At 41.7% G+C, this 13830-nt stretch overlaps 1 protein-coding gene across 1 annotated transcript in view; it reads left to right on the forward strand.

Moving 5' to 3' along the window:
• LOC121569957 (serine/arginine repetitive matrix protein 2) overlaps positions 1-13830 on the forward strand; it is a 72408-nt gene that overhangs the window by 4852 nt on the left and 53726 nt on the right. The window contains exon 3 of the mRNA XM_041881320.2: positions 12560-12627. Coding sequence (XP_041737254.2) covers positions 12560-12627 — 68 coding nt within the window. The remainder of the gene's footprint in view (positions 1-12559; positions 12628-13830) is intronic.

Raw genomic sequence — 13830 nt, forward strand, 5'->3', positions numbered from 1 at the left:
AGCATGCGCCAGGTGATCTAATTACTAGGGCTGTCCCTGACAAAAAAGAAATCTTGGTCGACCGAGAGTTGTCTGTTCTTTCGACCAATCGATTGGTCAAAATATTAAAACGTATATTTTTCCATATATAGACACACCCTATGTTTGATTACATTTACCAAATGTTGGCTACTGAACTTGTCTGATGCTTTAAGCGCCGTGATTAAAAATGAAGACACACAAATTATTAAAGAGGGAGCCAGAGATCAATATAGCCGAACCAGAATAAATTAACCTGTTACCGCCCTCCCTCTGCCTGCTGCTGCTGGCCTTAGCATATTCTGCCATTATGCTCCTGAAGTTGCCAGTATAGCTTACGCCAGCGGTCGGCAACCTTTTCCATTTGGAGTGCCAAGTTATCGTTCCAGTTCTACTGATCTGCGTGCCATTTCTGATTTTCATATGCAAATTGTCGTTGGAACAATTTCATTTATAATAGTCTTCATGTCTCAAAATCAATGTCATGTGGTTAATCAAAATTATATCTAAATGAAAATGATTAAATTCTAAAATTAACTTCTACTGCCATAAAACCAACCTACATAAAGCCATCAAATAAAAACATTGTGGCCTGCAGGTAGAAATATTATGATAAAAATACATATATTATAAATCACATTGGCTACGCATGGCCTGTCTGCAAGGAGAGCTGGAAAGATTTTTCAAATAGGCTACGTTAAGGAACTTGTCATTCTTAATGGATATAAAAACCTAGGCCTACTTCTATGTGTAATCAGGTGCGTGTCCTTACTCAAGATTGACAGGGGTGCTCCAAACAAAAGACAATTAATAAATTGACAACTCGCAAATGAAATGAAAAAAAGTGTATCCTAGGTTGTGCGCTCTGCAACAACGTGTCCACTCCTACAATGACAACGGTAAGACTGTAATAATAATAATATATTGAATGCATTACAATAAATTACGGTAACCAAACAAACATTGTAGATGATAAATGATGGTAAATGTACTACTGGTGATACTGGTGTGCCTCCGCAATGGAGTAGTCCACTCAGACAGGTGTGAATCAGACGGGTGTCTGGAGTAGTCTACTCAGACAGGTGTGAATCAGACAGGTGTCTGGAGTAGTCCACTCAGACGGGCGTGAATCAGACGGGTGTCTGGAGTAGTGTACTCAGACAGGTGTGAATCAGACAGGTGTCTGGAGTAGTCCACTCAGACAGGCGTGAATCAGACGGGTGTCTGGACTAGTCCACTCAGACAGGCGTGAATCAGACAGGTGTCTGGACTAGTCCACTCAGACAGGCGTGAATCAGACAGGTGTCTGGACTAGTCTACTCAGACAGGTGTGAATCAGACGGGTGTCTGGAGTAGTGTACTCAGACAGGTGTGAATCAGACAGGTGTCTGGAGTAGTGTACTCAGACAGGTGTGAATCAGACAGGTGTCTGGAGTAGTGTACTCAGACAGGTGTGAATCAGACAGGTGTCTGGAGTAGTCTACTCAGACAGGTGTGAATCAGACAGGTGTCTGGAGTAGTGTACTCAGACAGGCGTGAATCAGACAGGTGTCTGGAGTAGTCTACTCAGACAGGTGTGAATCAGACAGGTGTCTCGTGTTCCATAATTTTTTTTTAGATACATTTGCCACTGCTCGGCTAAAACAAATCCAGCCTTACTAATTACAGTATGGAATTCACAACTAAATGTTTGCCAGCTAGATATCTTATAGCTATTACGTTAACTGTCTAAAATGTGCTAAATGCTCAGCTGTTGTGCATTTGGTTTGCTAATTTAGTAGCTAGTTAGCTATCTAGCTAAGTGGTTAGTTTCTTCCATAATCAAGCATTCGCATGGTAACAGCAGAGAATCCCCTCATGTATCAAGAGCCTTGCTGGCAAATATTTGTTTTGCGCTTGCAACAAACTGTGAGTAGTGTTTGAGTTACTTGTGTATAATGTTTGCAATGTGCTCTTTAGCATTTAGTTAGCGTTCTCTATGACGATTCCTTAGTAACCTGTTAGCATTCTGGTAAGTGACGTTTCTTGGGCTTTGAATATTAGTACTTTTTAAAATACCTGCAGTCAACTTGTGCACTAGGTAATAGATAAAGCAGATTGCGTTCATCATTTCGCCCGTTAGATCATTTTTAATTATGAAGCTTATGATGCTTACGGGTACTAGTTTCTCAAAACAGTGTCAGTCACGTTCGTTTACAAAGAAGCACAAGGAGCTAAATAGGAGCTTCGTAAGGTGTCACTCCTGCAGCGCAACTTAAGTGAGGTGATCAAGTTACACTTGTATGAAATGTACTACTGTTTGCCAGCTATATATTGTATAACTATTAAGTTAACTATCTAAGATGTGCCAAATAAATTCTCTCCAGCTGGGTTTTGCTAATGTTGCTCACTTGCTAATGTTAGCTAAGCTTCCAAGACCAAGCTTCTTGGTAACCGCAGCAGAGACAATCCCCTCCTCTATTAAGATGCCTGCTGTCTAATATTTGTTTTGTGCGTGCTGCAAACTGCGTTTTGAGGTACTTGCATAACTTTATAAGCTGGGTTGTCTGTCCTAGTAGGAAATGTTGATAAACAGAAAGGTGTAATCGCATAAAGCTAACTGTATTATTCGATTAAAAATAATAATCACTGCATCAGGGATAGCGTACACAGACGTTTCAGCTTTACAGCCTTCTTCAGTGAGAGGATACATGGCTTGATGAAGCCCCAAAACAAGCTTGAACAGAAGCCAGTTACTTAATAAATCCCATCAAAAACAGTTTTCCTCTCAAGGTTTCTTCCTATTTCTGCCGTTCTAGGGAGTCTTTCCTAGCCACTGTGCTTCTACATCTGCATTGCTTGCTGTTTGGTGTTTTAGGCGGGGTTTCTGTATAGCGCTTCGTGACATCTGCTGATGTAAAAAGGGCTTTATAAATGCAATTTGATTTATTTTCTATAAACTATAAACAGTGGCTTGCGAAAGTATTCACCCCCCTTGGCATTTTTCCCATTTTGATGCCTTACAACCTGGAATTAAAATGGATTTTGGGGGGGGTTTGTATCATTTGATTTACACAACATGCCTACCACTTTGAAGATACATGTTTTTTTTGTTGTGTGAAACAAACAAATAAGACAATTTATTTGATCCCCTCCTGATTTTGTACGTTTGCCCACTGACAAAGACATGATCAGTCTATAATTTTAATGGTAGGTTTATTTGAACAGTGAGAGACAGAATAACAAAAAAATCCAAAAAAACGCATGTCAAAAACGTTATAAATTGATTTTCATTTTAATGAGTGAAATAAGTATTTGACCCCTCTGCAAAACATGACTTAGTACTTGGTGGCAAAACCCTTGTTGGCAATCAGAGGTCAGACGTTTCTTGTAGTTGGCCACCAGGTTTGCACACATCTCAGGAGGGATTTTGTCCCACTCCTCTTTGCAGATCTTCTCCAAGTCATAAAGGTTTCGAGGCTGACATTTGGCAACTCGAACCTTCAGCTCCCTCCATAGATTTTCTATAGGATTAAGGTCTGGAGACTGGCTAGGCCACTCCAGGACCTTAATGTGCTTCTTCTTGAGCCACTCCTTTGTTGCCTTGGCCGTGTGTTTTGGGTCATTGTCATGCTGGAATACCCATCCACGACCCATTTTCAATGCCCTGGCTGAGGGAAGGAGGTTCTCACCCAAGATTTGACGGCACATGGCCCCGTCCATCGTCCCTTTGATGCGGTGAAGTTGTCCTGTCCCCTTAGCAGAGAAACACCCCCAAAGCATAATGTTTCCACCTCCATGTTTGACGGTGGGGATGGTGTTCTTGAGGTCATAGGCAGTATTCCTCCTCCTCCAAACACAGCGAGTTGAGTTGATGCCAAAGAGCTCCATTTTGGTCTCATCTGACCACAACACTTTCACCCAGTTCTCCTCTGAATCATTCAGATGTTCATGGGCAAACTTCAGACGGGCATGTATATGTGCTTTCTTGAGCAGGGGGACCTTGCGTGCGCTGCAGGATTTCAGTCCTTCACGGCGTAGTGTGTTATCAATTGGTTTCTTGGTGACTATGGTCCCAGCTGCCTTGAGATCATTGACAAGATCCTCCCGTGTAGTTTTGGGCTGATTCCTCACCGTTCTCATGATCATTGCAACTCCACGATGTGAGATCTTGCATGGAGCCCCAGGCAGAGGGAGATTGACAGTTATTTTGTGTTTCTTACATTTGCGTATAATCGCACCAACTGTTGTCACCTTCTCACCAAGCTGCTTGACGATGGTCTTGTAGCCCATTCCAGCCTTGTGTAGGTCTACAATCTTGTCCTTGACATCCTTGGAGAGCTCTTTGGTCTTGGCCATGGTGGAGAGTTTGGAATCTGATTGCTTCTGTGGACAGAAGAGTGTGCTCCTAATCTCAGCTCGTTACCTGTATAAAAGACACCTGGGAGCCAGAAATCTTTCTGATTGAGAGGGGGTCAAATACTTATTTCCCTCATTTAAAATGCAAATCAATTTATAACATTTTTGACGTGTTTTTCTGGATTTTTTTGTTGTTATTCTGTCTCTCACTGTTCAAATAAACATACCATTAAAATTATAGACTGATAATTTCTATGTCAGTCGGCAAACGTCCAAAATCAGCAGGGGATCAAATACTTTTTTCCCTCACTGTACTTTGTAGAGCCACCTTTGGCAGAAATTACAGCTGCAAGTCTCTTGGGGTATGTCTCTATAAGCTTTGCACATCTAGCCACTGGGATTTTGGCCCATTCTTCAAGGCAAAACTGCTCCAGCTCCTTCAAGTTGGATGGGTTCCGCTGGTGGACAGCAATCTTTAAGTCATACCACATATTCTCAATTGGATTGAGGTCTGGCCTTTGACTAGGCCATTCCAATACATTTAAATGTTTCCCCTTAAACCACTCGAGTGTTGCTTTAGCAGTATTCTTAGGGTCATTGTCCTGCTGGAAGGTGAACCTCTGTCCCAGTCTCAAGTCTCTGGAAGACTGAAACAGGTTTCCCTCAAGAATTTCCCTGTTATTAGCGCCATCCATCATTTCTTCAATTCTGACCAGTTTCCCAGTCCCTGTCGATGAAAAACATCCTCACAGCATGATGCTGACACCACCATGTTGGGGATGGTGTTCTCGGGGTGATGCGAAGTGTTAAGTTTGCGCCAGACATAGCGTTTTCCTTGATGGCCAAAAAAGCTCAATTTTAGTCCCATCTGACCAGAGTACCTTCTTCCAAATGTTTGGGGAGTCTCCCACATGCCTTTTTGCGAACACCAAACGTGTTTGCTTATTTTTTTCTTGAAGAAATGTATCAAACATAAATCAAACATAAATCAGAATCAAAGGCATTCATAAAGGATGTAGATCATGTAACTCTTGTAACCAAGGAAATGTTCTGACTTAGTATGACCTCAGACTCCTATGAGATAAAGTAATGTTAGTGTTCTAATAATAAGATTTATTTTGGGAAAAACATCCCGCGCCTTGAAAGTCCCCTGCAGAAATGTATTGTCACACCTGTATTTGGGGAGTTTCTCCCATTCTTCTCTGCAGATCCTCTCAAGCTCTGTCAGGTTGGATGGGGAGCATTGCTGCACAGCTATTTTCAGGTCTCTCCATAGATGTTCGATCAGGTTCAAGTCCAGGCTCTGGATGGGCCAATAAAGGACATTCAGAGATTTGTCCCAAAGCCAGTCCTGCGTTGTCTTGGCTGTGTGCTTAGGGTTGTTGTCCTGCTGGAAGGTGAACCTTCGCCCCAGTCTGAGGTCCTGAGCGCTCTGAAGCAGGTTTTCATCAAGGATCTCTCTGTACTTTTCTCTGTTAATCTTTGCCTCAACCCTGAATAGTCTCACAGTCCTTGCCGCTGAAATACATCCCCATAGCATGATGCTGCCATCACCATGCTTCACTGTAGGGATGGTGCCAAGTTTCCTCCAGACGTGATGCTTGGCATTCAGGCCAAAGAGTTCAATCTTGGTTTCATCAGACCAGAGAATCTTGTTTCTCATGGTCTGAGAGTCTTTAGGTGCCTTTTGGCAAACTCCAAACGGGCTGTCATGTGCCTTTTACTGAGGAGTGGCTTCAGGCTGGCCACTCTGCAATAAAGGCCTGATTGATGGACTGCTGCAGAGATGGTTGTCCTTCTGGAAGATTCTCCCATCTCCACAGAGGAACTCTATAGCTCTGTCTGAGTGACCGTCAGGTTCTTGGTCACCTCCCTGACCAAGGCCCTTCTCCCGCAATTGCGCAGTTTGGCCGGGCGACCAGCGCTAGGAAGAGTCTTGGTGGTTCCAAACTTCTTCCATTTAAGAATGATGGAGGCCACTGTGTTCTTGGGTACGTTCAATGCTGCAGACATTTTTTGGTAACCTTCCCCAGATCTGTGCCTAGAAACAATTCTGTCTTGGAGCGCTACAGACAATTCCTTCGACCTCGGCTTGGTTTTTGCTCCAACATGCACTGTCAACTGTGGGACCATTTATAGACAGGTGTGTGCCTTTCCAAATCGTGTCCAATCAATTGAATTGACCACAGGTGGACTCAATCAAGTTGTATAATCAGCTCAAGGATGATCAATGGAAACAGGATGCACCTAAGCTCAATTTCGAGTCTCATAGCAAAGGGTCTGAATACTTATTGCAAATAAGGTATTTCTGTTTATTAATACATTTGCCAACATTTCTAAAACCTGTTTTTGATTTGACATTATTGGTATTGTGTGTAGATTTGATGAGGGGGAACAAATAATTGAATCCATTTTAGAATAAGGTTGTAACGTAACAAAATGTGGACGAAGTCAAGGGATCTGAATACTTTCTACAAGACAAAATCCATGTGTACGTGCGTGTCTTATCATGTGTGTCTGTGCGTGTCTCTTCACTGTCCTCGCTATTCCATAAATCAGATTCTATCTGAGTCTACTGCTTGCATCAGTTACCTGATTTGGAATAGAGTTCCATGTTGCCATGGCTCTATGTCAGGGTTCTTCAATTCCGGTCCTGGAGGGCCGAAACACCTCTGTTTTTCATCCTCTCCTTCTAATCAGGGGCTAATTCAGACCTGGGACACCAGGTGAGTGCAATTAACTACCAGGTAGAAAAAAAAAAGAAGTGTTTTGTCCCTCCAGGACTGGAATTGAAGAACCCTGCTCTATGTAGTACTGTGTGCCTCCCATAGTCTGTTCTTGACTTGGGGATTGTGAAGAGACCTTTGGTGGCATGTCTTGTGGGGTGTGCATGGGTGTCCGAGCTGTGTGCTAGTAGTTTAAACAGACACCTCGGTGCATTCAGCATGTTAACGCTTAAAAAAAAAAGTAGTGATGATGTCAACCTCCACTTTGAGCCATGAGTGATTGACATGCATATTATTGTTAGCTCTCTGTGTACATCCAAGGGCCAGCCGTGCTGCCCTGTTCTGAGCTAATTGTAATTTTCCCAAGTCCTTTGTGGCACCTGACCACACAACTGAACAGTAGTCCAGGTGCGACAAAACTAGGGCCTGTAGGACCTGCCTTGTTGATAGTGCTGTTAAGAAGGTAGAGCAGCGCTTTATTATGGACATACTTCTCCCTTTCTTAGCTACTGTTGTATCAACATGTTTTGACCATGAAAGCTTACAATCCAGGGTTACTCCAAGCAGTTTAGTCACCTCAACTTGCTCAATTTCCACATTGTTTATGAGATTTACTTGAGGTTTAGTGAAATACAATGCTTTTAGTTTCTGAAATATTTAGAACTAACTTATTCCTTGCCACCCATTCTGAAACTAACTGCAGCTCTTTGTTGAGTGTTGCAGGGATTTCACTCGCTGTAGTAGCTGACGTGTATAGTGTTGAGTCATCAGCATACATAGACACACTGGCTTTACTCAAAGCCAGTGGCATGTCGTTAATAAAGATTGAAAAAAGTAAGGGGCCTAGACAGCTGCCCTGGGGAATTCCTGATTCTACCTGGATTATGTTGGAGAGGCTTCCATTAAAGAACACCCTCTGTGTTCTGTTAGACAGGTAACTCTTTATCCACAATATAGTAGGGTGTGTAAAGCCATGACATGTTTTTCCAGAAACAGACTATGATCGATAATGTCAAAAGCCACACTGAAGTCTAACAAAACAGCTCCCACAATCTTTTTATCATCAATTTCTCTCAGCCAATCATCAGTCATTTGTGTAAGTGCTTGTTGAATGTCCTTCCCTATAAGTGTGCTGAAAGTCTGTTGTCAATTTTTTACAGTAAAGTAGCATTGTATCTGGTCAAACACAATTTCCAAAAGTTTACTAAGGGTTGGTAACAGGCTGATTGGTCAGCTATTTGAGCCATTAAAGGGGGCTTTACTATTCTTGGGTAGCAGAGATGCTTTTGCTTCCCTCCAGGCCTGAGGGCGCACACTTTCTAGTAGGCTTAAATTAAAGATATGGCAAATAGTTGTGGCAATATCCTCCGCTATTATCCTCAGTAATTTTCCATCCAAGTTGTCAGACCTGAACATCTCTAAAACTAAGAGCATTGTATCTGGAACAAATCATTCCCTAAGTTCTAGTCCTCAGCTGAATCTGGTAATGAATGGTGTGGCTGAACAAGTTGAGGAGACTAAATGACTTGGCGTTACCTTAGATTGTAAACTATCATGGTCAAAACATATAGATTCAATGGTTGTAAAGATGGGGAGAGGTCTGTCCGTAATAAAGAGATGCTCTGCTTTTTTGACACCACACTCCAAAAAGCAAGTCCTGCAGGCTCTAGTTTAGTCTAATATTGATTATTGTCCAGTCGTGTGGTCCAGTGCTGCATGGAAAGACCTAGTTAAGCTGCACCTGTCCCAAAACAGAGCAGCACGTCTTGCTCTTCATTGTAATCAGAGGGCTGATATAAATACTATGCATGTCAGTCTCGCTTGGCTAAGAGTTGAGGAGAGACTGAAAGCATCACTTCTTCTTTTTATAAGAAACATTAACGTGTTGTTTTTTTTTCAACTTACACACAGCTCTGACAGACATACTTACCCCACCAGACATGCCACCAGGGGTCTTTTCACAGTCCCCAAATCCAGAACAAATTCAAAAAGCGTACAGTATTATATAGAGCCATTATTGCATGGAACTCTGTTCCATCTCATATTGCTCAAATAAACAGCAAACCTGGTTTCAAAAAAATGATAACGCAACACCTCACGGCACAATGCCCCTCCCGTATTTGACCTAGATAGTTTGTGTATGTATTGATATGTAGGCTACATGTACCTTTAAAAAAAAAATTCTGCTGTTCTTGTCTATTAATGTTCTGTATTATTTCATGTTCTGTGTGGACCCCAGGAAGAGTAGCTGATGCTTTCACAACAGCTAATGGGGATCCTAATAAAATACCAAACTACTCCGGTGGCTTGCCATTGTTGTTAGACAACAATAATTTTTTCACCTCTTCCATACTCACTTTACGGAATTCAAAATTACAATGCTTGTCTTTCATAATTTCATCAGTTATACTTGGATGTGTAGTGTCAGTGTTTGATGCTGGCATGTCATGCCTCAGTATGCTAATCTAGTCAATGAAAAAATCATTAAAGTAATAAGATCATACCAGAACACTGTCCATATCAGATAAGGATTAGCCACAATAGTGGAATCAGAACACTGTCCATATCAGATAAGGATTAGCCACAATAGTGGAATCAGAACACTGTCCATATCAGATAAGGATTAGCCAAATAGTGGAATCATACCACTGTCCATATCAGATAAGGATTAGCCACAATAGTGGAATCATACCACTGTCCATATCAGATTTTTTATATCATTTATGAGTTGGTCCCACATGTATATGAATGGCTGTGCCTGATGTCCTTTGTGGTGTGCTATCTCATGAATTTATGTGATTTATTCAGGTGAGCGGACACCTGGGGCGGTTGATTTGTGAGTTGCTCTTCGGGGCGGCAGGTAGCTTAGTGGTTAAGAGCGTTGTGCCAGTAACCGAAAGGTCTCTGGTTCTAATCCCCGAGCCGACTAGGTGAAAAATCTGCCGATGTGCCCTTCAGCAAGGCACTTAACCCTAATTGCTCCTGTAAGTCGCTCTGGATAAGAGCGTCTGCTAAATGACTAAAATGTAAATGTGCCCGCTCCCATACTCTATAATTCTGTATCTCTTTGTGACAAACATCCCTGATTGGCCAATGAGTGGCAACCCTGATTAGAAGCACCTGCTCATCAGTTGTTCTTTACAAATGCTGTTTCTACACACTGAAGAAGGCTGTAAAGCCAAAACGACTGTGTACGCTGTCCCTGATGCAGTGAAAATAATGTAATTTTATTTATTATTAAATAAGCTTTATGCAACATCTTTTTGAGTGCAGACCCATTACACCTTTTTGTTTGTCTGCATTTGCACCAGCCAAGCTTTTGGGAGAGCGCCATGGTTCTCTTTTGACTAGTAGTATATGTTTACATGCGCTCGTTAGCATTTACCTAGCATACGCTATAAGAAGTCCTTAGTACTTGTTAGCATTCTGATAAGTGATGTTTTTTGGACTTATTTTACATAAAATAATAACAACCATTGCCCCTTGTACAGACTACCCTCTGTAGCGCTTTGCGGTCGGATGCCAAGCAGTTGCCAAACCAAGCGGTGATGCAACCAGTCAAGATGCTCTCAATGGTGCAGCTGTATAACATTTTGAGGATCTGAGGGCCCATGCCAAATCTTTTCAGCCTCTTGAGAGGGAAGAGGCGTTGTCGTGCCGCCTTTACGACTGTTTTGGTGTGTGTGGACCGTGTTAATTCCTTAGTGATGTGGACACCAAGGAACTTGAAGCTCTCGACCATCTCCACTACAGTCCCGTCAATGTGGATGGGGGCGTGCTCGGCCCTCCGTTTCCTGTAGTCCACGATCAGCTCCTTTTGTCTTGCTGACGTTGAGGGAGAGGTTGTCCTGGCTGACTCAGATGACTGATGATTGGTTAAAAGAAATGGTTAATAAGATGAAAGTTGGAGCTGTGATGTTAGATTTCAGTGCAGCCTTTTAATCTTATTGATCATCAATTGTTATTGAATAAACTCACTTGCTATGGCTTTACATCACTCATGTCAGCACCCAAAGCCATTACACTAACTGGAATTCTAAATAAGGAGTCAGTATCAGAATGGGTGTTTAATAATAAACTGGTCTTAAATACATCTAAAACTAAAATCATTGTATTTAGTTCAAAACATTATCTAAGACCTAAACCTACACTGAAGTTGTGAATAATGGGTGTGACCATTGAGGAAGCTAAACTAGCTTTAACAAGATGGTCAATTATCATGGGCAAGTCGTATTGACAAAGTTGCTGTCAAGATGAAAAGAAGTTCTGCGTTTTTTTGACACAGATCAACTGTACTAGTTGTTCAGACTCTGGTCGTGTCCCATCTTGATGACTGTCTGGTAATATGGTCAGGTGCAGCAAAGAAAGACCTAGAAAAGCTGCAGCTGGCTCAAAACAGAGCAGCACGCCCTGCCCTTAACTGCACATACAGAACTAACAACAACAACATGCATGCCAGTCTTTCCTGGTTGAGGGTTGACCAGAGATTAACTTCTAGTTTTTATGAGAAATATTACTATGACACAAATGTCAGCATTATCAAATAACATTCAGCTCAGACACCCATACATACCCCCACAAGACATGCCACCGTATGATGTATTTTGCATCATATGATACAAAAAGCAGCATCATATGATGCAAAATGCCTCATATGGTTGTCCATCATATGGATCAAAATAGTTTTTGGGTGGAGTTTTCCTTTAACAAAGAGACACACCCCTCTCTTAGTCTTACCCAAGGCTACCGTCTGGTCTAGACAATGCATGGAAAAACTAGCCAGATGTATATTGTCCTTGTTCAGCCACGACTCCGAGAAACATAGAATATTACAGTTCTTCAGGTCCTGTTGATGGGATAGTCTCGAGCACAGCTCGTCCAGTTTGTTCTCTAGTGATTGTACGTTCGCCAGTCGAATGAAGGGTAGAGGCGGTTTATTTGCTCACCAACTTAGTCTTGTCAGGATGCTGGCTAGTTTGTCCTGGTCCGCAGTAAGCAGAACGTCCAGAGCTGCCGACTCGAAGTAGAAATTGTCATCCAAATCGAGATATATATTTTTTGCATGCGACAAACACTTGCACAATATGGCAGAGCCTAATCAAACCACAGACAGAATGTTGTTCCACGCAAACAGCTGGCAAATTTCACAAATACTTTCAGCTGATTGCGAGGAAATGTGCTCCGGTCGACTACGTTCGGTTACATTCAGCTATTGATTACAAGTGACAACCTATCTGCGCCGCAAAAAGTCGGGTAAGCAACCGGTAAAGGAAGTGTAAATATAATTGGATTCAACATTCTGGCTTGTAGAGGTTTGCATAGTTTTTAGGCAGATTTCTTTCAGGCTGAATATCCATGGGGTAACCAGTGATCAGGTTGTCACACCATTTGATTTTACTAACGTTAGCCATCGTCATATATATATATACTGGTAAATGAAAACAGCTTTCTATGTTTATGTTCTTCTGTTCTGTCAGCACATCAACCATGAAGGGAAATGCCAAACTGGACATTGACGACTCCAGTACTTGGTTCAAAGACTTGGGTAAGACATATACTAACTTTTAACAGCCATCCTCTCCTGTGTGTCAATGGAAACTAAGCTTCCTGACCAAAGGAACGTATAAATCTATGTATTGTGTTGGTAGGCATTACCCAGTGTTCGTCTAGCTCTCCAGAACCCAAGGGGGGCATACAGCACATATGTGAATCTAGCCACAATACAGAGTAGCCACATTAGTGGAATTTGTGGTTCGCCTTCAAAATGAAAGTCCCTCATTTAAAGAAATGCAAACAGATACAAGTAGTTGAATCATGCCATATTTGGACTAGATAATGCTACACAAGGTTGGAATGTTCTATAAATTCTACAAAATACAATAATTTGCTAATTTGACCCCAAAAAGTAAATATATCAGTTGAACTGGCTCTGTGGATGCATTAGACATTAGACTTCAGAGTTGCATTGGGGACATACTTCTATTTCACTGTACAGTCTTACCACATCTTATTGATCCACAATCCATAGGTATCAGCCAGCAGGTTGACATTTATTGTCATGAGTCTTGTCCTGGATGCACAACTGAACGATTTCACATATATAGACCAGCTGCAAAATCAAAATTGGCTATATTGTAAAAAACATGAAAACAAAGATTTTACTTTTTTGTCTTAATTTAGGGTTAAGCATTAGAGTTAACAGTGTGGTTAAGGTTAGGGTTAAGCATTAGAGTTAGCAGTGTGGTTAAGGTTAGGTTTAAAATCTGATTTTATGCCTTTGTGGTTGTGCCAGTTAGTTACCACCTCCAGATCAAGATTCATGGCGAAAAATGCTAACTTGCTATCAGCCTACTCAGTGACACCCACAGAACACAACTATGTCAAGTTTAGCTCTTATTTCAGGACTCTGAAACCACTGTGGAATGATCCACATTAGCTCACCTGTTAACCTACTATGTGAGATGAAAATTAATATGGCAATGTACAGCCACATCAGTGGAATTAGCGATTCGCCTTAAAAATAAGTCCCTAATTGAAAGTGATGCAAACGGATACAAATAGTGGAATCATGCCATATTTGAACTAGATGATGCTGAACAAGGTCGTAGTGTTGTTTATATAAATTCAAAACGAGACAATGAGTTAATTTGACAAACAAATCTGTTGAAATCGCACTGTGGATGTATTAGACTTCAGAATTGCATTTGGGGGCATAATTACAGCCTCACCTATGGATTGTGGATCCATG

The sequence above is a fragment of the Coregonus clupeaformis genome, chromosome 7 (assembly GCF_020615455.1).
Source record: "Coregonus clupeaformis isolate EN_2021a chromosome 7, ASM2061545v1, whole genome shotgun sequence".
NCBI lineage: Eukaryota > Metazoa > Chordata > Actinopteri > Salmoniformes > Salmonidae > Coregonus > Coregonus clupeaformis.